Below are 24,136 nucleotides of genomic sequence, written 5' to 3'. Positions count from 1 at the left end.
ACTTTTGTATTTCTATTGAGTGCTAAAATGTGTTCGTGATGCCTTTTTACATCCAAATGAATATTTAGTAATCAGTAAACTACACACTACATTTAGTCGGAGAGGACAGATGTGGTTCATGCTGTTCACTCGTGATACAGTGGTGCAAAAGAGCGACATTTGTTTTCCAAACTACAGAGAGACATTTCATGTTGACCTTTTGTGAAGTTACTCACAGAACAATCTCAGAAGCCATCGGCTATCCATCTGACAATGATAAAGCTTCTGGGGGCGAGGGCCAACATTTTGGGCTGATCCAGTGCCAGTGGATATCTGAGCCAAGACTTCCTCTTTTGTGCACCGTTCATTTTGGCCAATCTCTATTAACACATACCAACATATGAATGCAGATAAATTTAAAAAACAAACAAACAAAAAATTAATGCAAAGCTAGATCATTGTCAGACAATAGCAGATTCGTTCTAATTTCGCTTTTTGACTCCCAAAAGAGTATTTACCTGCTGTTCAAACATGATTGTTCGGGACACTTCTGATGCCAAAGTCCTGTCCTGTTGCCTACAGATTTTGCCGATATTTGGTTATAGACATTATTGCAGAATTGCCATTAACATCTACTGTCCTATATTAAAAAATTGAAATCAGTCTAATGGGGAACCAGGTAACCTTATCAGCAACGTTATAAATATTTTGTATCCATTTTAATCGTGGACCACCTAGAAAACAAATAAATAGACCAGAGGTTTGTCTGTGGACCAGCTGCCATATAACAGAGAAGGTAAATTATATGTTTATGCCATTTTTATTGTTTATTACATGCTGCCAACAACATGTATGTTATATGACACACGGCAGGCTGATGCTGTTGTGTTAACCGTCGTGGCCATTATGCTTTTTTGGCTCCACGGTGCTGCAACCAATTTAAAATCATAAATCATACACTGGAGCCGAATGATGCCACTGTCGTTTGGTTCTGTGTAAAAATGCAAAGGGAGCTTAAAGAAGGGACATAATAGCAACACTTTAGTACAATCTATGTGTAAAAAGTGCAGATTTGTAGCAGCCATCATGATTTTACAGACCCTAAATTATGTCAGACCATTCAGAATAATGAAACATTGAACATAAGAAATTACCACATGGGCTGATTCTTTGATCTTGGTGTGATATGAGCTAACACTGTAACAGTAAGTCATTTTTAAACCCAGCTTCGTTCTCTCTTGTCCTTCCCCTCTCTGTCTTCTCGAAGACAAAGTTGAGTTGACATCTAACGGGCTGGAGAGTAGTCGTGGGGGCGTGGCTCGTCACACGCCTCCTCCATCCTCTCCGTCAGGCCCAGCTGCCAGCAGCAGCAGTGGTAGCCCCTCTCCAGGTCAGGACGCTCTGGGTTCGGCCACGCCGGCGGAGCCCAGCCCTAACGCCACCTCCAACACTGAGCAGGCCAGCAACAGCGCCACAGAGTCCACCACCGACTCGCTCCCGGCAGGGTAAGAATCAGTGCATGCAAAAATAAAGTGTATCAGCACATCTCACACTTTGTCCACTATATGAAGCATAGCAGTTCGATTTTATTGATACCTCCCAAAAGCACATTAGCTACAAATGTAGATTTGAAAGAGATTCTCTCAACAAATTGTACACATATATACACCAGTACTGAAACCACTGTCAACGTTCCTTCATAATCCTCATCACTACATACTGCAAAAAAAATAGAGCCTACTTGCTATATCGCTGCTTGATATTACTTCATATACTGCTTCTTCGTGCATTTTAAAGGTTCGAAGTACCAGCCAACATCATATTTTACTTTGACAAATCAATTAATGATCAAGATATTAAATAGTGATGATATCCTCTTGCAGTCAAAATTATGTGAATATTTTTTGAAATTAAGTCTTTGACAGCAGTATTTGTAAAATGTAGTTTTAATACTGTAATACAATACAATACAATAGAATCACGTGCTGACAAAAGTAGCTGTGAATGTGCAGAATGGTTAATTGGAGGAAAGTTGCTATGAATAGCTGTGTGTTTGAATTTATCCGCTAATTTGTGTTTGCTCTCTTTACCTGGATTTCTCTCAGTTCAAGTCAGTTGAGCTATATGACTTAATAGTGGCGAAGATGTATGTGATATATTTGGTAAATAATTACAAAGGAATGAATGGCACTAAACAGCTTGTGTTAGTGAATGATTGCAGGTGATTAAGACATTTTTAGAGAACTGGTATTTCTTCAGAGTTCATGATATCAGTGCTCCAGTCTGTCACACACTGTTACACACTGAGCAGGTGGTGAGGGACACTCCCTTTGCTCTCAAAGTAATCTAAGTTGCGCATTGGGGAGAAGTTCTGTTTGTTCTAATTACATCAATTTTGCTTTTAATATGTACTTTTAATATTTTGTGTGTATTGCAGAAGCAAATGTAACTTTTTTCTCTCTCTCTCTCTCTCTCTTTTTGTGTGTTTGTAGCTGGGAGCAGAGGGTGTTGCCTCATGGCAGAGTGTATTATGTCGACCACAACACCAAAACAACAACCTGGGAGAGACCACTGCCACCAGGGTATGCCTGATACATGTTTATATGCGTTTTCTTGCGTGATACATTGGTTGTTTAACACACATTTGGGTTTGACAAAGTCGGGCTTTAAAAATCAGATATCAGCCACTCATGTCTTCCAACTCAGATTTTTTTGTGTCCAGTATGAGACTTTGATTTCACAATATCATGCAACAAACAAGCAATCGAAATGCAATTTAGATTAGTTTCATTCTGTTTTGTACAAATTTTAAAGGCCTCTAAGACAACGCCCCGAGTGGATTTCTGGTTGTTGAAACACTGGGTTTGTAATAGAATGAAAACCTCAACAAAAATGAGTATCAGCTGTGTAAATTAATATGTTTACCAGCTTTAATGTTCAAAAAACGCTTTATGTTCCTCTTACTGTCTTAGCTCCAACCATAGGCCCCCACTTACCCTCGCTATGCTGAAGGGTGATGATATTGAGAGCCTGCATCTGCACAGAAGTGATATCCGCGGTGGGGGATTTCCCGCCAAAGTACCTGTATGACCAATTGGAGCAGTTCAATTTAATGCGAGCACGCAGATTGGCTGTCGATCATGGAGGAAAAGCCCCCTTTTGTATAATTTATTAACTCATTAAAACCAAACTTACTATGAAAACAAACACTTGAACAAACATCAGGGTGATGAGAACTACCTTCAGTGACAGAAACCATTTTTGGGAAAAATTTATTTGGTGTGTACTTTGAGGTCTTTGTTTGGCCCATGTCCCATTTACCAACATGGAGGGGCAGGACTTAGGACCTGTACTGCAGACACCAGGGGGCGATCGCGATTGAATAGCCTTACTTTGGGGGGGATCTGTCATGTCGTCCATCTTTATATACATTGGCTCCAACACCTGTATTCACCCTCTGTCTGAGATGGTCCTCTTTAGTGTCTCTTTAAGCCTCCCTCCAAAAAAAACACATCAGTCTGCTCTGATTGGTCGGTGTTTTTGGGCACTTACATCGTCATCGCAGCTGGGGGAAGACTGTAATGGAGAATAGCTTCATTTTTTTCTGTGAAAAATCACAAATAAAAGCTCATAAACACAGACATGTTTCAGCAGGAATCTGATCTGAAATCAGGGAGAAATTTACTTGCAAAGATGTTTAGATGTTCCTGTGATGCTGACATGTAGATTCTTGACACAGTGTACGTTAAGTAATCTAAAAACTTGCAGTAGCATGCCTAGAGCAGATTACCATATTAAGAAATTCAGAACACTGTGACGTAGAAAAAACTTTTAAGAGTGGTCTGAAGCTTTCTGCTTACAGAAATTACTTCAACATAAGTTTACCCTCATTATTGAAAACTTTGTCCATGTGTAATATGAACATCCCTCATTCTTACATTATGTATAAGACTCAAAATACAGAAAAGCATATAAGGTCCCCTTTAAATAACAGTGGATGGTGCAACATAGCCAATAAACTGTGAAGTCCTGTGTCAAAGTTAATCTAAGATCAACTCAATACCAAAAAATTGTGCAGATTTACTTCAACCTTACCTGCAAATTTTCTGATTGCAGCGATTCAGATGATATTAATTGGATTTGCCACAAATTAAGCCATGGTAAATGCTAATGTGATCAGGCCTTTAGGTGTTCAGATTATTGGTCATGTTCACAAAAAAGTACAAAAATGTATCCAGAGGTTCGTGTTCAGCTCCAGCTGCCAGACAGACCAAGCCTTCTTGTTTCTTCTTTGATTGTTTTAAAAACGTATTAGGAATGTTCACTCTCAGTTATGACTACATACACTCTGATTGGTCCTAAATTAACCCAGTGTGTAACCCATAGTGTTTGTGTGCTAAGCCGTCATAATGAGAACCCAGTTTTCTCCTCTTTGTGGACAACATTACAAGAGCAGACTACTCCTGCCAGAGTCCAGCCCCTTTATGACATTTTTACTTGCACCCGTTATTTATTGATTTTCACAGAGTGTTTGACTGGGTGACAGAGGAAAAGAGAGGCTGTTTTTAGGAAAAGGTTACCCCCCCTTCTCCCCGAACCTCCATCCCCCCCATCTCAGTTTTTCCATACAAGGAACAAGAGCGCGGGGCCCAGAGAACAAAAGTCCTTTCTTAGAGCCACATGTACTTCCATCCACCACTGTGTTGGCTGCTGGCCGCCATGGCCCTTCAGAGGATCAATTAGCAAGCTAATGCCGCACTAGTGCTCCAGATGTACACACCAGGAACTGTTTAGAGGTTGGGGGGGCGGGGGGGCAGGGAGAGTTAGGCAATTGAGGTTTGGAAGCTGAAATAATGAAAGCCATCCGAAGCCAGACTTAGAAGAGCTTCTGAGTCTTTCTGCTCTTTATCAAATATACTCCAGACTTTGTAACTAGTGATGCATCACAGGCTCAACCACTCTGGTAAGTTGCAGAACGTCATAACACACTTTGTTTTAGTCTAGCGATGGGAGGGCCTCTTAAATTAAAACTGATGCTGTGTTTACATGACGCTGTACTTGTCAGCATGGCATGATGTGTCGCAACCACAATGTTACAATTCCTTTTCGTGATTTTTGACAGTGTTATCCACACAAAGTTAAACAATAGATGCCACACCGGAGAGCATTTTGTGGTGATATTAAATATTGCACTTTAAAACTCCAAATGGTTACGTTTTAATTAAACTATTATTTCTAAATGGTTAGAGAGAAATCCCAGCATAGAAATGCAGCAACTGGCCCAAGCCTAAATGTAATAGTAACCTCAAAAAACATGGCCAAGAGCTCTTATTAAAAGTTAATCAAAGCTGCAAGCAATCAGGACTGCAGTGGCTCCCACCCTGTCTGGTTGGTGGTGGCTTTCCTGTCATTGCAGAGTGTGTTAACAAGTCCCAGTTTTGGGCTATCATGAGCCACTGCAAGGTCAAACCACCAAGCAATATAGAGGGATGTTCTGAGAGACTTTGGTTTAATTTCTGCCTCTCTCATGCAGCCAACCTCCTAAGAATATTCTTTTTGTTCTGAAATAGTGTATGTCTGATAGAGATACAATTTACCCGCAAGCGAGTAATGAAGTGAGCATGTAATCACAGACAGACTCCAAAAAAAGAAGCAGCACAAAAAGTTTCCTACAGTCGTTGCAAATATGTTTATTTAAAAATTAAAGTTCTAGCTGAAATACAGGCCTGCATGTCTGTAACACCAAACTGACAATGATGAATGGAGAGTAAAACATAATGACACATAAAAAAAATCAAAAAGCATAATCAATCATTTGCTGCAGTACACCATAAAGTACTTTCATTTTGACAATGTTTTATTGACTGTTAAAATATAAAAAATGGGCAGCACAGTGTCTATAGGGTCTGAGCCAGACAACAGAAATATTTTACAGCATAAAGTTCTGGATTCACATTTAACAGAAAATTCAAATATGATAAATAACTAAACGTTATTAGCAAAGGAAACATATTATAGAAGATTATGGCATGGCAATGGAAAATACTTGATTCTGATAGGCTTACAAGTGTCTTGCAAAATCATAAAATCATACATCAGGGCTCTTCGATTGCAATCAGATAGTGCTAAAAGGAGATTACAGGTGTAGATTCACCCAAAACACACTGATGGCTGAATGCGATCTGTTTGGCTAAACCACCTTGGGGGGTGTCAGGCAAACCAAATTGAAGTCAAATGTAAATGCAATAGCGTTTTTTATCAATGTACAACCAATAAATGGGCGGAAATACTTGCACACAACTGTTGCAAACCAGAGAGGTAGCATCTACGCTGCCGCACTGAGGCTGCTTGATGTTTCCACCTTCACAATATTTTTTTTTCTTGGTTATATTGTTTATGTTTCTGCATCAGTTATTTATCCCACCACTAATTGATCAGCATAATGTCTTTAGCTGCTCCAGACATATGTGGGCCTTGGTGTTGTACCTGTGTTTATAGTGAAACATTTATAACTATCTTATGTTGTGATACAACTTTACTTCGAATCTTAAAAAGTTGATGTTTTTCTTTTCAGCGGTAAAATATCAGTGAAGTGAGTAGTAAAATCAAGTGTTATTGACATGTGAACCAAAGATGGAGCTGAGTCTTAAAGCAGATTGCATCCTTTCATTTAATCAACACATGTCAGACTTTATCTCCATATAAAATGGGATATAGATAGAAGATAGGAGCTTATAGTGATTGCTGTCAGCCAACATGGTGATAAACAATGAATGGACTGTCCAAAAGAAGATAAAGGATGTACTGCGTAGTCTTAATCTAGACAGTTTATAGTGAGGAGACTGTACATTTCTCGTTCAAAGGAATACATGGAGTTGATAGTTAATGACATGACTGGTACGAAGAGTTAAAGTCAGATAGCAGAACTAAGTAGAGACTCTCAGACAGGCCATTGTGGGCTCTGGGATTTTCCCTGGCTCCAGTAAATAACTAGCTAGTGCTAATATCAGAGAGGGATCAGTATTTTTCTTGCCTTTTAAAGGAAGCTTGGAGGCATAGTGGTCAGAGAGACGATCCCTCAACCAAATAACTCCCTGTGTTTGTAATCATCCACGCTACTGAAGTGTCCTTGAGCAAGATATTGAGACCTATCAGCTCCCGGGTGCTGTCGTTTAGCTGAGACTTCTGACCACAAGAGAAAATAGATGTTCCCCTGAGAAGACAATTTATTCAGATCCTCACATCAGCTAATCTTGTCCACTGTTGTTACTGAGCTGAAATCTTCAGGGTGATATTGTAGACCATGTGGGCTCAGAGACACCATTCCCAGATATGTCAGCACTATGCCGAAAAAGGTCTCAGCAAAGAGGAGTTTTAGACCTGAGAAATACTATTTTAACACATACTGTATATACACTTACAGTTATCAAGAACATGATAATTTATGTGGCATATCACAGTGTTGTTAAATCGTCTTATTTGAGGGAAAATCGATGTTATCTGTCAGGGTCAAAGAGTTTGTCATGGGCGGTAAAAAAAAGCAGTTTTTTTAGATGTCTCATATTTTAAGACTTCTCTGTCACTTGCACAGCAAAATTATTAGCAGCTGCCATCTCACTCAAGTACCAGGTTTAATGCTATAAACATTTGTTGGCTAACTTTGCATGTTGGATGATGTTGTTGAGTCTCAATGGCATTTAGAGTTATAGGGCCTTTTCTTTACTTTCTATAGCTCATGGTTTTAGGTGCATTGTTCAAGTGCATTTAGGGCATGTCCAGCTCTACTTTTACTCATTACATTTGTACACAGTCTGGATGCAAAGTGAGGCACACAGTACAAAGGGATTGTATTTAGTCCCTTAATTAATCCAAGATGTTATTTTTGCATTACATGAATTCAACCAGAGTGCCATCTTCCATTTATTTTAAAGCCAGGTGCTGTTTACACATTTCATACATATTTTTCTACATATTCATTTATTTGTGGCAGCACGCCACGATAAAAATCATCTGCTGCCATGAACTGAATTATTAATTTTGAATCTTGACTCTTCATTAGTAGCACAGTTGGATGTTATACATCACTTGACTGACTTAGTTGACTATAAATGAGTGTGCCTGTTTGAATTTCCTCTCTTTGACTCTGATGAAGACACAGTGGTGTTAAAACATTAGTCTGGCTGCACAGTGAAAGGCTGTAAGTTGATCAGTTGCAAGTTGCAGTAAAACCTAGCCTTAACCATTCATTGTGCTGGGTTTAAAAGTTTGCTTTCACTTGCCTCTGCAGCAGCTGCTCCTCTCATCCATTGATCTGATCTGATCAGCTCTGATCATACGACTGATCGATTTTCCAACCCAAGACTCAAACTCCCAGACAGCTGCTGAGGGAAAAAATAATTCATGAAGAGTTCGGCCTTCACTGTGTTCAAGGACCCTCAAAAACCTTTGAATTTAGCGAGGGGCAGAGAATGGAACAAAGGCACACACAGAAAAAACAAAAATAGGAAAGTTTACTGATCCACTGACACTGCACCTCACCCCCTTGCGCCCTGTTGTCATCTACCGCCACACACATACAGTTCTGTGAGTTTTTGCTTCTAATTTTCCACATATCTCTTGGATTCAGGGCCTACTCCACTGGACACTGTGATGTGTGTCTTTTTAAAAACCTTTTGTAACAGTTTTTTTTTTTTTTTTGCAAATCACTCACTCAAGCACCAAATGTGAATCAATCCACTGCTGAAAATAGTCCCAAAAAATGCACTCTTTCCATCTGTTTAGCAAATTTCTCGGATAACTTCAGGGCCCAGCTTTTCAAAGCATCTTAAAAACATCCTTTTGTAATGTTTTCAAACATCGGCAGGTCTATTTTTACACTAGCACAGCTGAAACCAAACCCAGAGGTTAGAGGATTCATTGTATCATATTGATTTTATTAGGAAGACAGTCGTGTGTCTGAGATACCAATGTCATGCAATGTCATAAACAGAAGAACGAACAGTAACATTAAAGGACTTGCATGCATGGTTTCCTGTGAATCCCTTGTGTGTTGGGGACAGTTTAAAAACCCACACAGGAAAGGCCGACTGCACCATTAACAGTGAAAAAAAACACAACATAATATAGGGGGCAGTTACAGGATGTAAATATACTGAATTGCTGAAGAAATCTGGTCCATGTATAGCCTCAGAAATGGCCACCAGCTTTTGAACTGTAACCCTGATTTGAATCTGACATTTAGTTTTCTGTCATCTCTTTACCATCAGCTTGGTAACGCAGCCATAAAATGACCCAAAACTCTCAAAGAATCTGGCTTGACATAATGAAAATCACAGGAATTACAATGTTTGATGAATATGTACTGATCCAGGGAAAGTTGACTGAGGATCACCGTAATACCCTGCCTCAGATACTGTAGCAAATCTTTCTTGCAGCTCTCCTCCTGTACACTTAACACACAGTGAATGTGTGTTTATTTGCATTAATAGATGCGGTGTAACAAAAGTGAGTCTATTTAGAGAACTTGAACCACCAGGAGGACCTTGGCCTTGCATCCGTCTCATTCTTTTGAACACAATATCTGAAGATGGCCTTGTGGACAAGGTCCCGGGGACCTCATAAAACATGGGTTTTGTCCATAACACAAAAATTAATACACTCAAATTTCACACAAATGTCTAAAAGGATATAATGATGAAGCTCTGGCATTTTATGTCCTAGAGTTCAAAGGTCAACTGTGGCATCATAATGCTCTGCAAAAACACTTTTCTGGCCAATACTTAATGTCATAACTCCAGAACAGACGGGGAGATATTTGGTCAGATACTGAGTTGGTCATGTTAAGGGTGTATGTGAAGCATCCATGTTTTCACAGACACGGATGTAAAGTGCAACTTGACTGGTGTATGGAGGCATACAACTGTGTGGGAGTATTTCCAGTTTTTGTTTCTATCCTGACTGCAGTGGAAACCAGACTGTTAGACCACTTTAGAAAAACTGTGAACAAACTAGAGATGAAGAAAGTCACAGAGATAAATTCCTTTAGCTAGTTACAAAAAGTCCAAAAAAACATCATGGAGTTTTAACATCGAAGCTACAGTGAAAACATTGTCCTGGTCTACATTTATTCCATTGTGTGTGCGTGTGTGTGTGCGTGCATTTCTCAAGCCTGTTGGTATCTGTGCAGTGTGTTTTTGTTAGCATACGGAAGTTGACGCTGTTTTCTCTTCCAAATTCTGTAGCGCTTGAGTCAGAGATATAAGAATAGCAGCAGAACAGCAGAGCAGCAGTCAGTCCTGCTGAGCCAAGGGAACTGATCTGTGTGTGTGGAGCCATGTTCATGTGTGTGTGTGCGGCATGTGTGACCGTGTGTATCCTTTGTGTGTGTGTTTTGTTCTGTGGAACGTCTGTATCTCAGTCCATGTCCAGACCCCCCATCTCAGGGGAAGAACAGGGTATACATAGACGTCTGAGTAATGCCACTGGCAGGCACTGACACAGAAACACAGCACATGGTTATTGTCACTCAGAAACCTGGCGTCTCCCATTGTTTTCCCTCATCATTGTAATTGAGGGCTGGCATTGTCTTTAAAGTGAATAAACTGTGTGATGACGTCTGAGGTTGAGCCAAACCAAAGTTTGGGACCTGCCGTGGGAATATCCAGCAGCATCAGTCTGTCCCTGGAAAGCTGATTTTCTCGAGATATAGAACTTTTTTTTCTTACAGGCACAGGTCCAAAAAGTATGAAAAATTGAAAATAAGTTACGTTTAAAGCCAATATTAGTGTAGTGTTCTGTCAGCAATAGGTTAATTTAATCATTTTAGCAGCGTTGCTTTACTCTGATCCTGTCTTCCCTCTTTTTTCTTTTCTTTTCCTCCCACTCTCCCTCCCTCCCTCCTCTTACTGTTTTCTTTCCTTTTCTTGCCGTTGTTTTCTCTTCCCTTGTCTCTCTATAAATCATTGCTGTTAATATCAGCATGCAGCTTTTTGATACAACCACCCACTCTTGACTTGTGCTTAATAAAGATGTTGTTGAAAGCGGCAGCCCCTCTCATTCCCCTGCCTCTCTCTGTCCCCCCTCCAGCTGGGAGAAGCGAGTGGACCAGCGGGGCAGGTTCTACTACGTGGACCACAACACCAGAACCACCACATGGCAGAGGCCCACAGCTGAGTCAGTGCGCAACTACCAGCAGTGGCAGAGCCAGCGCAGCCAGCTGCAGGGCGCCATGCACCAGTTCAGTCAGCGCTTTCTCTACCAGGTACTCCAGGCCCTCAGTGGCCAAACTTTTTAATGCTCACAGTATTCTAGTACAAGATCCATTTTCAGTGTCATAATAGCAGTTTGCAGATGCAGGAATGGCCAGGATTTGGCATAGAAAAAGCTGCATTTTTTAAATATTCCCATGTATGCGTGGACTAGGTTTTTCAGAAACAAGGGCTTGTTTACCAGAAATATGTTGGAAAGGTCCAGTTCATTAGCCTGTAAAGTATTACATGGAGAGCAATTTTTTTTCTGCCAATAGCTGCGTATTAACCCGACAAAAGTAAACCAAAAGATCACAACTAAGCAGAATCGTCTTTGGTCACACATCAACTGTATGTTGTAATATAATATATATAATATACCGTATGTTGACTTGACAGTATGTGTAGACGTGTTTCCCCACAGTGAAGAGTGAGCACCACAGCTGTATGAAATTTGAGTGAAATGAGCTTGGCTTGAAAGAAAGAACCCACAAGCTCATAATCTGATCTGATAGTGCCAGTCTTTGTCTGTTTGGCCATAGAGGCTAGTAGTGCTCATGCTGACTGCCCACAGATTCTACTTTTTACTCCAAACCAACCAGAACAATGAAACGCATCCATGGCAATGCCTTGTTAGCATTGTTGCTAAAACCTGCCTCTGAGCTTTCAAAATAATCTTTATTGACAATTGTCAATGGCCAAGACGGGGTAGACGGGCCGTATTTACACGTGCAGTGTGACTTTTAGGTTGTGGCTTGACGATCGGACCGTACAATGTGAGCACATGAATTGTGAGTTTTGGCTTTACATCGCAGACGATTTACTCGTATAATTTGATTTAAAATTAACAACATTTATAAACTTGTATAGTGTATGCCCAGCTGAATGAAAAAAAAGTTATTTTATAAAAGCAACGTAGGACAGTGAATTTTTGCGTCCTCTAAGATTATGTCAGTAAATAATAGAAAACGCTCATATTGACAATTCCTGCTGAAAGCACAACACATTCAACAAATAAAGAAAGGAAAAATTTCCCGTTTTAGAAAAAGCTTCCCTTGAGGTAGATTGATACCACAGTTACCATAGATTGCGCATGTTGCGGTTTTGTCGCGTCTAACTGGTTTTAAGAGGCAAAGCCCTGTGGTGTCACACATTACTGCTGGGATTAAAGTTCGGCAAGAGTTTATCCTCTTCAGCTCACTTTGGTGAGGCTGAGAACACAGTAACATGTCACATAATATATCTTTGTTTAGATTTGTCCCACAATGCAACTCACGGCTGAACTCAGTCAGAACATGTTTTGAGTAACTTAAGTGAAGTATACGACACAGTGCGGTTCATTTGTTGGCTAACAGAAGACGCCAGCTATAGGGGGGATCAAAGATGTTATTTGAGACTCGTTTATAGTATTTTTCCAGTGGAGGTTCTGCTGTGTCTCTGATAGTCACCGTCCTCTCAGTGAAGCAGCCAAGGTCACACTGCAGCCAGGCAGTAAAGACTTATGGGACTAAAACAACAGAGCTTTCTCAATGGACCATTAGTAAAACTAGCCTTAAAACTCTTATAGGCTTCCATAAAAACACCCCACCCAGCAGTTTGTGTGTGTTTGTGTGTGTGCTAGGGTTTCAATTTTTATGAAAATAGCGTTTGCAATTGTCTGTCTACTTTCTATGTGTCTCCCTTTAGCTGTTAATGTGTTTTCATGTGCTGTTTGTATGGCTTGTTATGTGTTTTTCAATTCGGAACAGCCTTCACCTGTTTTTCCTGCATCCATCCTTGTAACCCTCCCATCATCTGTCAGTCCTTTTATCCATACTTTATCCTGTCCCTTACTTTTTTTTTTAACTTGGTTTTCCACTCATTGACAATTTCACACCCACAGGTTTCACCTTTCACCCTCCCGTCATCACACAGCGGCCTATGTCTGCTGTGGGCAGTGTTGAAATGGTTTATTACTCAATTTAACCAGAATACCCAGTCTCATTTGTTGGTCTCCCCAGCCAGCTTCACACTACTGAAGTAAGAGTAGCTGAACTTTGAGCATTAACTCTCATCAAACATCTGGGCAGTTACACGTATAAGCTGTAGAGAAACAAAGCTCCTCTGTGAAAGTTTAAACATAAAATGTGAACAGGTGGTGTAGCTGTTAACTTTAAGTGATTTAGTGTCCACTGGCATTTACAGTAGCTCTTGGCAGGTTGTCATTTTGGACCTTGGCATTACTTTTTGCACTAGTTATTATCATTACTACTGTTCTAAGACTGGGTACCAAACCTCGATATTTTTTTGAGTATGAGCACTCTTAAACTCAGAAAACTCAGCACTGCTGACTGGCCGGAGCAAACGCTCTTATTTTACAGCTAAACAGTACACTAAAATATGTTTCTGAAAACACTGAGTTTAGAAATAGGCAATGCAGTAACAGAATCTTGATCCATATTTGATCTGAATATTTCAGCCAGATTTCCACCTAAAGCCTTTGGTATGATACCATGGTAACCAAAAGTAACACCTACAACCAGATACCAAGACCCCGGATCTGTTAAGCCTTTGCAGTACTCTCTGTAGTTTCCATGGCAACATTTTCCGAACAAAAAAGAGCAGGCTGGAGATAGAGCATCTCTCTCGATAGGATATTTAAAAATAGGTTTCTCCATTGAATCCCTCTCAGACACCAGCGGGGGTTAAATGCTGCCTGTGCGCACATAAACAATGTTGCGACTTTTTTTTTTTTTCGAGTAATGATTAGAATATATTCAGTTCACATAATACATTGAAATGTATATATGTATATTCTTTAAATTCTTGAAGATCCACTCATTACTTCAAGTGTATGTCATCCAGAGACAATACAACAGCTGGAGTGGTCAAAGTTGTCATAATGTAATTTAATATGTGTTGTAGATTCATTTTGTCAACTCATGTACTGAGTAACATTACAAGTAAATGTTCCTCCTTAAAAATTGTTTGCCTGGTGAATAAAATAATTTTTTGTCAGTCTATAGCAGCTGCTAGAGGCTGCAAACATCCTTTCATTTTATAGTTGTAGTTCACTAATGTATGAAAAACGTGTCCCTGTATGAACAGTGGTTAAACCAGGCGCAGCTCAGCTTTGAGCACAAAGTGGTGAGAGAGTGTCTGTTGGCCAGTCAACGGACTACAGTGTTTTTAGCTCGATCTTTTAGTACTGAATCAGTGTGCTAGGTGCCCCAACAGAAGGGTGACCAAAAATGGGAACACTAAGGAACAGTTCTATTGGTACCATCCACGACTTTTCCCGATCGAAACGCAACCAGTGTGTACTGAACTGAACTGAACTGATCTGACCTGTTTGGTGGAAACACAGTTTTTGACTCAAGCAGCGATTGACAGCAGCATTAGAGACTCTTTAGGCTCTGATTAGTTGTTTTCCACGAGCCGCTGTTGATTTTTTAGCAAATGCCATTTGAAGCACGAGTGGGAGGAGGAACCTTTTGAACATGAAGTTACCAGCTGTTTTCAATGCTTTGTCAGATTTCTAGTCATGTTTCCATATTCTTTTATCGCATATTGTTTTATTCAAGTCATAGATTTGCTCATTTAAGGTGATGTCTTTATGGTTGCTTGTGTTAAGACAAAATTAAATGCTGTAATTTAGCTGTTGTTCCAGATGCTGCTATTTTCCACTGTTTTCTGACTATTTTGGGGAAGAGTTCCTGGATCTAGATTTTGGCACTGCTTAGGAAAAGGCACCTAATGCATGCTCTGGGTACATTCTGGGTATTAATGAGCCAAAGATGACACTACACACGCTAAGTCCCCGTTAGGAAAGAGACATTCAGGTTCGGTGTGGGCTGGAAACGTTGCTCCTGCCTCCCCTCTGCCCCCGTTCCCTCCCCGTTCTCCCTCGGTTTGTGTGAGAAAAGCCAATAGGCAGGTCTGCCCTCCGTGTTGATAGTACACTGCTCCGTCTTGGAATGCCCACACTGCTGATAGCAGCTACTATTTATGGCCGCAGCGTGTGTGAACAAGGAAACACACACAAAAGAGCTCATAGTTTAACTGTGAGCACAGCCACATGTTCTGCTGCCCAACTGACAGTCTCACCGTGTGCGAGCCCGCTATCAAAAATAATTACTCAAAAATAGTTTGATGATTTATCATCCTCTCTTACCATTACAAATCAGGACGTGTCTGTTCAAGACTCTGTGTTAGTGTGTGTGTGTGTTTGTATGTGTGTGTGATGCTCATATACATATGTATAGGTCCCCACTGTTAAATCATGGGCTCCTTCCTGGTGTGTGTGTGAAGGTGTGTGTGTGTGTGTGTGTGTGTGTGTGTGTGGGTGTGGGTGCGGGTGCGTGTGCGTGGGTGTGTGTGCGTGTGTGTGTGTTTGTTCAAAGGACTGTAATGTTGAGGTCAGGTGCCACATTTTTTTTCTGAAGCACATGACAACCGAAGAGGGCCAAGGGGCTGGTTGTCCTCTTAAATGGACCTTGGCAATGTAACCGTTGTCTGCAGGGCAAGCTGCATGCATGCAAGCACACACACACACACACACACACACACACACACACACACACACACACACACTGTAAAGTTCTGTCTGTGCAAACTCATAAAAACAAGCAGCAAAGTGTGGATACATTGAGAGGTTTTATACATTAGTTTCATACGAATACTTGTAGACACTTTTGTGTGTGTGTGTGTGTGTGTGTGTGTGTGTGTGTGTGTGTGTGTGTGTGTGCAGAGTAATTGCAGCTCGTTAGGAACCCCAGAGAGAGCAGCCTCAGAGTCATTAACTGCTGTTTCCGGCTCTCCCCTCTCTCTTCCCCCCTTCTTGTCACCTTTAGCAGTCCTCCATTCCTTGACCTCTATCCTTTCCTTTAACCCCGCCCACCACCAGCCCCCTCCTTATCATTCCGGCGTTTCTCCAAAATCCCCGCAATCTCCATTTCCGCCTCAAAATCCCCCTTTTCGGCATCGCATAGAAATATCTAAATTTTTATCTTGGCTCATTTCGATAAGGTCTCCTTTCTCTCGTTTTTTCTGTTTTTACCACTCTTCATCCTCGGCCTCAAAAGTCACCCCCCACCCACCTTCTCTCGACTTGCCTCTGCCCCCTCCCCAGCCCCCATCTCTGACTCTCTGTCCATTCTTGCTGGAACAAGGACCCTTAACAGCAGCACCTGAATCAGCCCTGTGTTTTATCACTTGCGCCGCTGAACAGAAAACTTACACATGGCTGAATGTCACATTCACTGATGTTTACACACAACTCGTCAGTGCTCGTTTCCATAAAGCACGTTTGTAAGTGGTTTATACTATGAAAGGACAATGAACAGAAGTCACTTAACTGCACTGATGCTGGTTTTGTTAACAGTATGTTATGAATTAAGGATTGATCCCATGAGTGTTATTTACTGTATGTTGGTTTCATCTCTATGTTAAAACTGAAGCACTATGGACAGAATTTGCTAGTCCGTAAAGGCATATTATTTTCATGGGAATTAAAGCTGCATGCTGGCATTTTCCAAACTATACCAATGGGCCAGAAAGCTGTATTTATTTAATTGTTAATGTTGTACAAATGTACACTGTGGGTCCCCACCCAAACAGTAATTTAGATTAAGTTTAAGTATATTGTGATGTAAAGAACTAAAATGCTCAAGCACAAAGGCACTCTATGCCCACACAAAGGGCAGTAGTCCAGCAACTGTACTGCAAAAAAAGAAGCAATACCACAAAAAGAAAAATGGTGTCGCAAAAAAGAAACAGTCCCACCAAAAAGAAATAAAAACAAAAACAGTACCAAAAAAAACCCTGTAGCACAACAAACAGTACCACAAAAAGGAAAACGGTGCCACAAAAAAGAAATGCAGCAGTTCCCCCCAAAAAAGAAATGATACTATAAAAAAAATCTAAAGTTAAAAAAATGCAACAGCACCGCAAAAACAGAAACAGTACATGAACAACAACAACAAAAAACGAAATGGCACCGTTAAAAAGAAAGCAATGCTTCAAAAAAGCAACAGTGCAGCAAAATGCCTTTCTAATGTGTAGTCCTTTCTGTTTGCTATGTACCCGTGTGTGCACACACAACGTAAAAACATATGATTGTCAGGCAAGTTGTGAAGTTATTGGGAGCTTTTTTTTTATGATTTCAAGCAAATTTATGGATGTTTATTTGCAGTGAATGTCAGAGGTAATGCCATCCTCTGGAAATGACACTGAACATAAGAAAACAGTGTGTATCATGTCTGTGTGCTCAGGTTTGACTGACTTATGACTCCAAAGGAGTGGCTCATGAAGCAAATTTGGCAATCAGGCACTAAGGGTTTTAAAGTATTAGTGAGTACAAGTAATGTCCTCCATTAGCTGCTGCTGCTCCAGCAGCTGACTGCGTTGATAAACAGGCCAAACTACAAGAAATAACTAACTTCAAACGTTGTATTTAAGGGGTAATGTTGACTTGTTTTGTTTAGGTAAAGGCAGTTATCAGATTTTCACAGTGGATAAAATTAAATAAATTGTCCTGATGAATATTAAGATAGTCATTTACAGAAAATTTTGTAAAAACTGAGCATGTAAGTGGATTCTTAACCTTAGGAAGAGTATTTATGATAAAAATAAATCTCAATTCAGTGGTTTACTTTCTAGATTTTTTGGAGCTTTTATTTAGAGCTGGAATAAGTAATTGCTTAATAAATTAGTTGATTGGCAAGTCATTGGAGAGTATATTTATTATTGATTGTTTTCAAAATGAAATGACATCCATTTTCTGGTGCTGGCTGTGAAGTTTTGCTGCTTTTCTTTTGTTTGCAATGGTGAAGCGAGTATATTTTTATTGACTCACAAAACTTTTTGTGATTGGGAAAACGTTCCACTGTATTAGATCGCTGGTAGGCGATTGGTTACAGCGCATGCTAACCTAACCGCAACATCCCAGGTTGGATTTCAGCCTTGGGACCTTTGCTGCATGTCATATCTCTCCCTCTCTCTCGCCCCATTTGTAGCCAGATTCTTCGCTTTCATCTGTCAAATAAAGGAAGAAAACCCAAAAATATAATCACTTAAAGTTTTGTACAAAGAAATCATCTGCAGATGAAACAGTTATGGAAGTAATCATTAGTTGAAGCCGAACCATATCTTGTTTTGTCATTAAGTCGACCAAAGACCAGGAATTTCTGTTAAAAGCTGTTGAAAAAACTCATAAGTGGACCTTTGAATTGAAATATTTTGTTGCAAAATTATCTTGGCAATCGGCTCTGCCTGCACATGGTCAAATTAAACCCCCTCTTCTCAGAACATCAGTTACATTAACTGAGAAAACTACATAGAAAGGTGCAAATATATATAAATAAATACAAGAGACATCAGCATAGCCGTCAGACTTATAGAAACTAAAACTGCTTTGCTTAATCAGTCTGAAACACGCAGATAAGCTGCCATGTTTTCAAATCGTTTGAATGGCTGATGAACCCACTGACCTCAAGTTTACTGGATTCCTGTTATTCGTTTTTTCTTCTTGTGTACACAGAACTGCCTCTCTGCTCTCTGCAGATGTGCCAAACGATTGGCAAGTCGTCACTGTAACAGCAATGTGGCAAAGGTTTTTACAAGTCTGTACATTAATAGTTTTAGGTTTACTGATAGCTCTGTGTGTCTTCTGAAGTCATGTTGGTGATAAAAGTGTTTGAACGTGTTAAAAGCAACTGGCTGAAATCGCCATTGCCACCTGTGGTGCCTGGCCTTGAAATGGTATCCATACAGATCCATAACACCCAGCCATTATTTCACACATTTCTGCTAACATGCTGCTTTTCCCTCTCCTCCTCTCCCTCCCTTGTTTTCTCAGTCTCTCTTTCTTTTCCTCCCTCCAGCCTTGCTCTGTCTGGAAGCTGCTGAGGAGCTGAATGGTCAAAGCCAGGATGAAGTCATCATGTCTTTATATCATTATATTCTCCTTTTACCTTTTTTAGTCACAGAAAACCCATAAGGGTGGGGCGCCAGGGCATAGATTGGCCGTCGATGGGAGCGACACACACACACACACACACACACACACACAAACACACACACCCTTTAACCCTGTTATGTGCCCACTCTTCAGCAGGCCCCGTCCTTTCCATCCTGACTCCCTCAGAGTTTCCATGACAGAGCTACTTTAAATGGGCACAGTCACATTTCTTTTTGGGAAATGCTGCGTAAAGTGACGTTGACATTTGGTGGATAATACTCTACTTTATGGCTGTTCAGGAAATAATCATCACTTTTGTGGTGCAACATGTCTCAGTGAAAAAAAAAACCTTTGAAGGTCCACCAGCTTTCATTTGGAAAAAAAAGTGGCTTTGGGGTTTTTTTTCACCTCAGTAGAGCTTATAAAGTACAACAAGCGCTACCTGTGCTGCCAAAAACTGCTGTTAAATAGAGGGTGAAGCCACCAAAAACAATTCTTCACACATTTTTTGATAATTTTCTGAAAGTATAATTGATTTTTTCACATATATTTTTTTGGCTTCTTACAATCCCCAAATATTTCTTAGAACTGCATCATTAACTGGCGTTACATGTTGTCATTGGAGGAGCTCTGCTTGGTGATGCAGTTAATGGTTTTGCAGTAGTTTGTAACACACCTACATCACCCAGTTTGATAAACATCTTCAGCATGAAAACTCAGCAGCAGCTAATTCCCAACAAGCGTCTTTTCAGCTACTTTTCCACTCAAGCTAATATATTCATGTGAGTTTATGTGTGTGTATTCCAACATAAGAACGTACACATTGACTGACTGTTTGCCACGGACAAACTTTCCACACCGTGGCACACACACACACACACACACACACACACACACACACTTTTTCTTTTTTCAGTGTGTGTGTATATGAGCGCAGGCTGAGTAAACCCCACAGTGGTTTCCAGGCTCAGGGTGAATAAAGGTGCCTTTTGTCAGGCCTGGGGTGGGTTGGGGCGGCCGGTGAGGAGGCGGCGGGGGTGTCCAGTCTGGAACAAGCATGAATGTTCCCTCAGTTCCCTCAGACATCGCACTTCCCTGCCTACTTTCACAGCAGCACTAGAAGAGAGCAAGAGAAAAAGAGGTGGGGTAGGGAGGGGTGCCAGGGTGGAGGAGGAGGAGGAGGAGGAGGAGGAGGAGGTGGGGTGTGTTTGAGGAGGTGAGCGGGAAGCTGGGGGGTGGGGTTTGCATCCAGCCAGTGAGCTCATTGGAACAGCGTTGTTGTTTTTATCCTCCTACTGAGCGTGTAGTTTTTGGAAGGCATACGAGCCGCCGGCCGGCCAGCTCCCTCAGTTGCCCCTTACCGCTGCAGCAGAGAGGAGCCACCCCCACCCCTTTACACACACACATACACACACACACACACGCACATGCGTGCACACACACACACTCACACACACACACACACAGCTGGCCTGACTTACCCACAGGTATCACCCCTGGTTTTGTTAGCGAGGTCAAGCGAAGACTTAAGCGAAGATAGCTTCACTGAGTGAGTTTTCTCATTTTTTTCTTAATCTTCTCATTGGCTTCTCCCTTCTTTCTGTATTTTTTGGGGTTATTTTTTCCCAAACATTTCCACATCCTCACACGGCGGTGAGAAACCAAGTGGACCGACAGAAGAATTTCACACCCTGATGTACATCGAGGACAACAAACGCTGAGAGAAAGCAGGAAATTGCAGCGCAGAGAGGTGGAAGAAGACAGAGACAGAAAGGTGTCCTAACTGGATTTGTTTTGTCTGTCTCTCTGTGTCTCTCCCAGCCGTCCGGCGCTCCGGTGGAAAATGATCCTCTGGGCCCGCTGCCTCCTGGATGGGGTAAGTTTGCCTAAAGCACACTCCTAATACATACACTCCAGACAAAGTTATGGATGTAAATTGGTCTTGAGGTTTGGACTTCTCTCAGATTTTGGTCAGTCTTAAAGGCCTCTCTACCTGCTGGAGGTGTCTGGTGTTGAAGAAAATCTGATCAGCCAGGACAGGATTCCTAAGTTTGAAGCTGTTTTCAATCAAAACCTGAAATCCTGGCCAGTTTTGTGCAGGTATTTTTGATGACTCTTTGCAAGCAGTCAACAGCAGAGCAATGCAATTTGTCAAGCTATGATCAGTGGGCTCTTGATTTAGTCAGAAGTTGTTGAAAATGTGTTTTTTAAATTTCTGCAGACAGTTGTGATAGTGTGAGTTTTGCACAAAGTATTGCAAAATGTTTACAGCACGGGAGCATTTTACTTTTCTCCACAGAACTCAAACACATTTTTGATGAATTTAGCCTCCATGCAACATCGGAAACTGGTTCTGAGCTTCTTCCTCGTGTTCTCCCACTGAGCACAGCCATTAATTGATTGATTTACGTCTCTGATTTTCATTCCGCCACTGAAAATCTGGATAAAGTGTCTCTCTGGGTTTTTTTCATCCCCTGCTCATGTTATACCAATCCATCACTGTACGCACTCCCTTTACTCTTAAGTCCGCAAATTACAGAGGCTGCGTTATTGATGGGACTCTTCATCATCCAACATTTTCCCAAATGAGTAATGTAATCGGATCCACGCAGAATCATGTCACACACATTCATTCATAAAGGAACGCCGCTGGCAGCTCCGTACCAACATTTTCACAGACTTCATCACACAGCCATGTTCGCTCCAAAAACCCCTCGCTCCCTGCCCATGATGCCTTTTCAACATGTTGCGGTACCTCAAGACCAAAACCTCAATTATATCGCTGGCTCAGATTCGCCTCTCTGGCGTGCTCTTTTTTTTTTTATCTGTGGTCGCTTCCCTCGCTTTTTTTTAAGGCTCAAATTCAAAAAGAAAAAGATGTGAGAAAAGAGGGAAAGATGGAGGAGACGTATGAGAGACACTGGAATGAAAGAAACGAGAAGGGGGTGGAGGGGGGGTTCATACTGGATAGTAAAATGGGGGTGGAGTGAGCCAAGGAGAAAGCTAGTAACAGTTGCAATGTGAGCACTACTGTTTCTGGGCCCTCCACACACTCCTGTTAATGAGAAAAAGATGTCAGAGCGATGGAGGGAGGAGGATGGGGCACCAGCTACTCTCTCATGAGACCAGTGGCTTACCTAACACACGCACACACTTTACACACACTTCCATAAAATAATGTTCTGTGTTAAAGGTGCTTCCAATGTCGTCCTTCAACCATTTCGTGCCTTTTTGTAACAAAACCTTGCCTCTGTGCCTAACAGAGCATGGTCAGCATGGTCACTTTGACTTTTAGACACCCCCACCATGACCTTAATGCCACACACACTCACACACACACTTAGGTTTACCCCGGTGAGGTATTCGAATCAAGCCATAGTGAAATATCACACAGCCTTGCTGGTTTTCTATCACGCTGGTGAGATTTTTTTTCTCTCCATGCCGAAAGAGAGAGTGAGGCCAGTTTTTGCTGTCGGAGCCACTCCGGTGATCCCTCTGATCTCTGTTGATTTATATTGGAATTTATGTGTTTTTATCAACTTTCCAACTTCACATATCTCAAATCCTGTTAAACTCATTTTTTTCATTTGTGTTTCTATTTGTATCCACAGAGAAGCGCCAGGACAATGGCAGAATTTACTTTGTCAACCACAACACACGGACAACGCAGTGGGACGATCCTCGGACCCAAGGGTGAGACTATGAACCAGAAAAAGCACTGGTGTGTGTGTGTGTTGGTGTGCGTGCATGTGTCTGCCTGCTCGTTGGATGTTATGTCGCTTTGGGTGTTTGCTCTTACTGGAGAAGATTAAATTATCATACACAGTTTAGTGTGACAACAGAGGGAGTCGTCTGCATTATGATGTGTACATGTTTCCCACTGATCAGGGTGACTCCTGGAATATTATGGGATTTAAATATTTTGAAGAAATTTGCAAGAACACAGCAGAAAACATTTTACAAATTGACAGTTTGGAGCTGAAAAACAGCACCAGTAAAAGAAAATTTTGAAATGCGTGAAACCCGATGACCTTCGATCTATCTTTATTTGATCATTTTCTGGCATCGCTCTCTATTTATTTGACATTTAAACACTTCCTGAGCTGAATTATTTTCCTCTCACCTCACTCATTCTAATTGAACCTCTAATTTCACACATTACAGATTTAAATCTTCAGGCTCGTGAAGGTGCAGGGCATCCTCTTCTGTATATGACATCATAAGGGCGAGCTGGAGATGTGGTGACGAGCCTCAGTTTGTGCCTCTCGTCTGTTAACATTCAGGTCACAGAGCTAAGTATAGTGACCTTTGACTGACTCAGAAGGTTGTCAGACAACACTTACTGCTGTTGTGAAGTTGCCTGGGTCTAGATCTTTGAATCCACACACTCCACCAGATTCGAGATGACCTATTGATTAAATTTAATATGGAAACGCTATGAAACAAGTTAAAATTCTGTCTGATATCAGGCCAGTTCTGAAGATATTTCCAGAATCCCCAAAAACTATGAACGTCTGAACAGGGAAAAAATAAATTTTTTAAGCAGTTTCCAATCAAAGATGGTAACCAAAAAAGATCCTTGCCTAGTTTCTTTGGTTATCAGGTTAAAGGTCAGTGTATTGATGTTCATATAAAAAAACCTTGATATTTTAATTGTGTCCAATAAAATGATCTAGCATATTTATCATGACTGTTAACCTTGTTAAAAAACACAACTTGTTACACGCAATTTTTTTTTCTGTTTCTTGTTTTTGTTTCATTTGTAATTTTTATCCCAATGATTGTGTGAAGACTCTCAGTCATCCAGGTCATGGTAGCTTTAGGTGCTGTATCATAGGCAACTGTACTTTCTTGAGGATGTTTCTCAAAACTGAGGTAGCCTCTTGGATGAGAGAAAATGAAAAGAAATGTCTTCAAGAAACTCAAGGATCTCCAAATGCCCACCAGAATCCTGATGATTGAAGTGTTGTAA

At 41.0% G+C, this 24,136-nt stretch overlaps 1 protein-coding gene across 2 annotated transcripts in view; it reads left to right on the top strand.

Moving 5' to 3' along the window:
- The window catches only part of wwp2 (WW domain containing E3 ubiquitin protein ligase 2), a 60,322-nt gene that overhangs the window by 21,614 nt on the left and 14,572 nt on the right, over window positions 1–24,136 (top strand). For both annotated transcript variants that reach the window (XM_042495627.1, XM_042495626.1), the window contains exons 8-12: window positions 1,247–1,484; window positions 2,472–2,561; window positions 11,065–11,239; window positions 20,986–21,040; window positions 22,776–22,857. In XM_042495627.1, coding sequence (XP_042351561.1) covers window positions 1,247–1,484; window positions 2,472–2,561; window positions 11,065–11,239; window positions 20,986–21,040; window positions 22,776–22,857 — 640 coding nt within the window. The remainder of the gene's footprint in view (window positions 1–1,246; window positions 1,485–2,471; window positions 2,562–11,064; window positions 11,240–20,985; window positions 21,041–22,775; window positions 22,858–24,136) is intronic.

This window comes from Plectropomus leopardus, chromosome 11 (assembly GCF_008729295.1).
Source record: "Plectropomus leopardus isolate mb chromosome 11, YSFRI_Pleo_2.0, whole genome shotgun sequence".
Classification (NCBI taxonomy): Eukaryota; Metazoa; Chordata; class Actinopteri; order Perciformes; family Serranidae; genus Plectropomus; species Plectropomus leopardus.
This window is presented reverse-complemented; position numbering and strand designations above follow the sequence as displayed.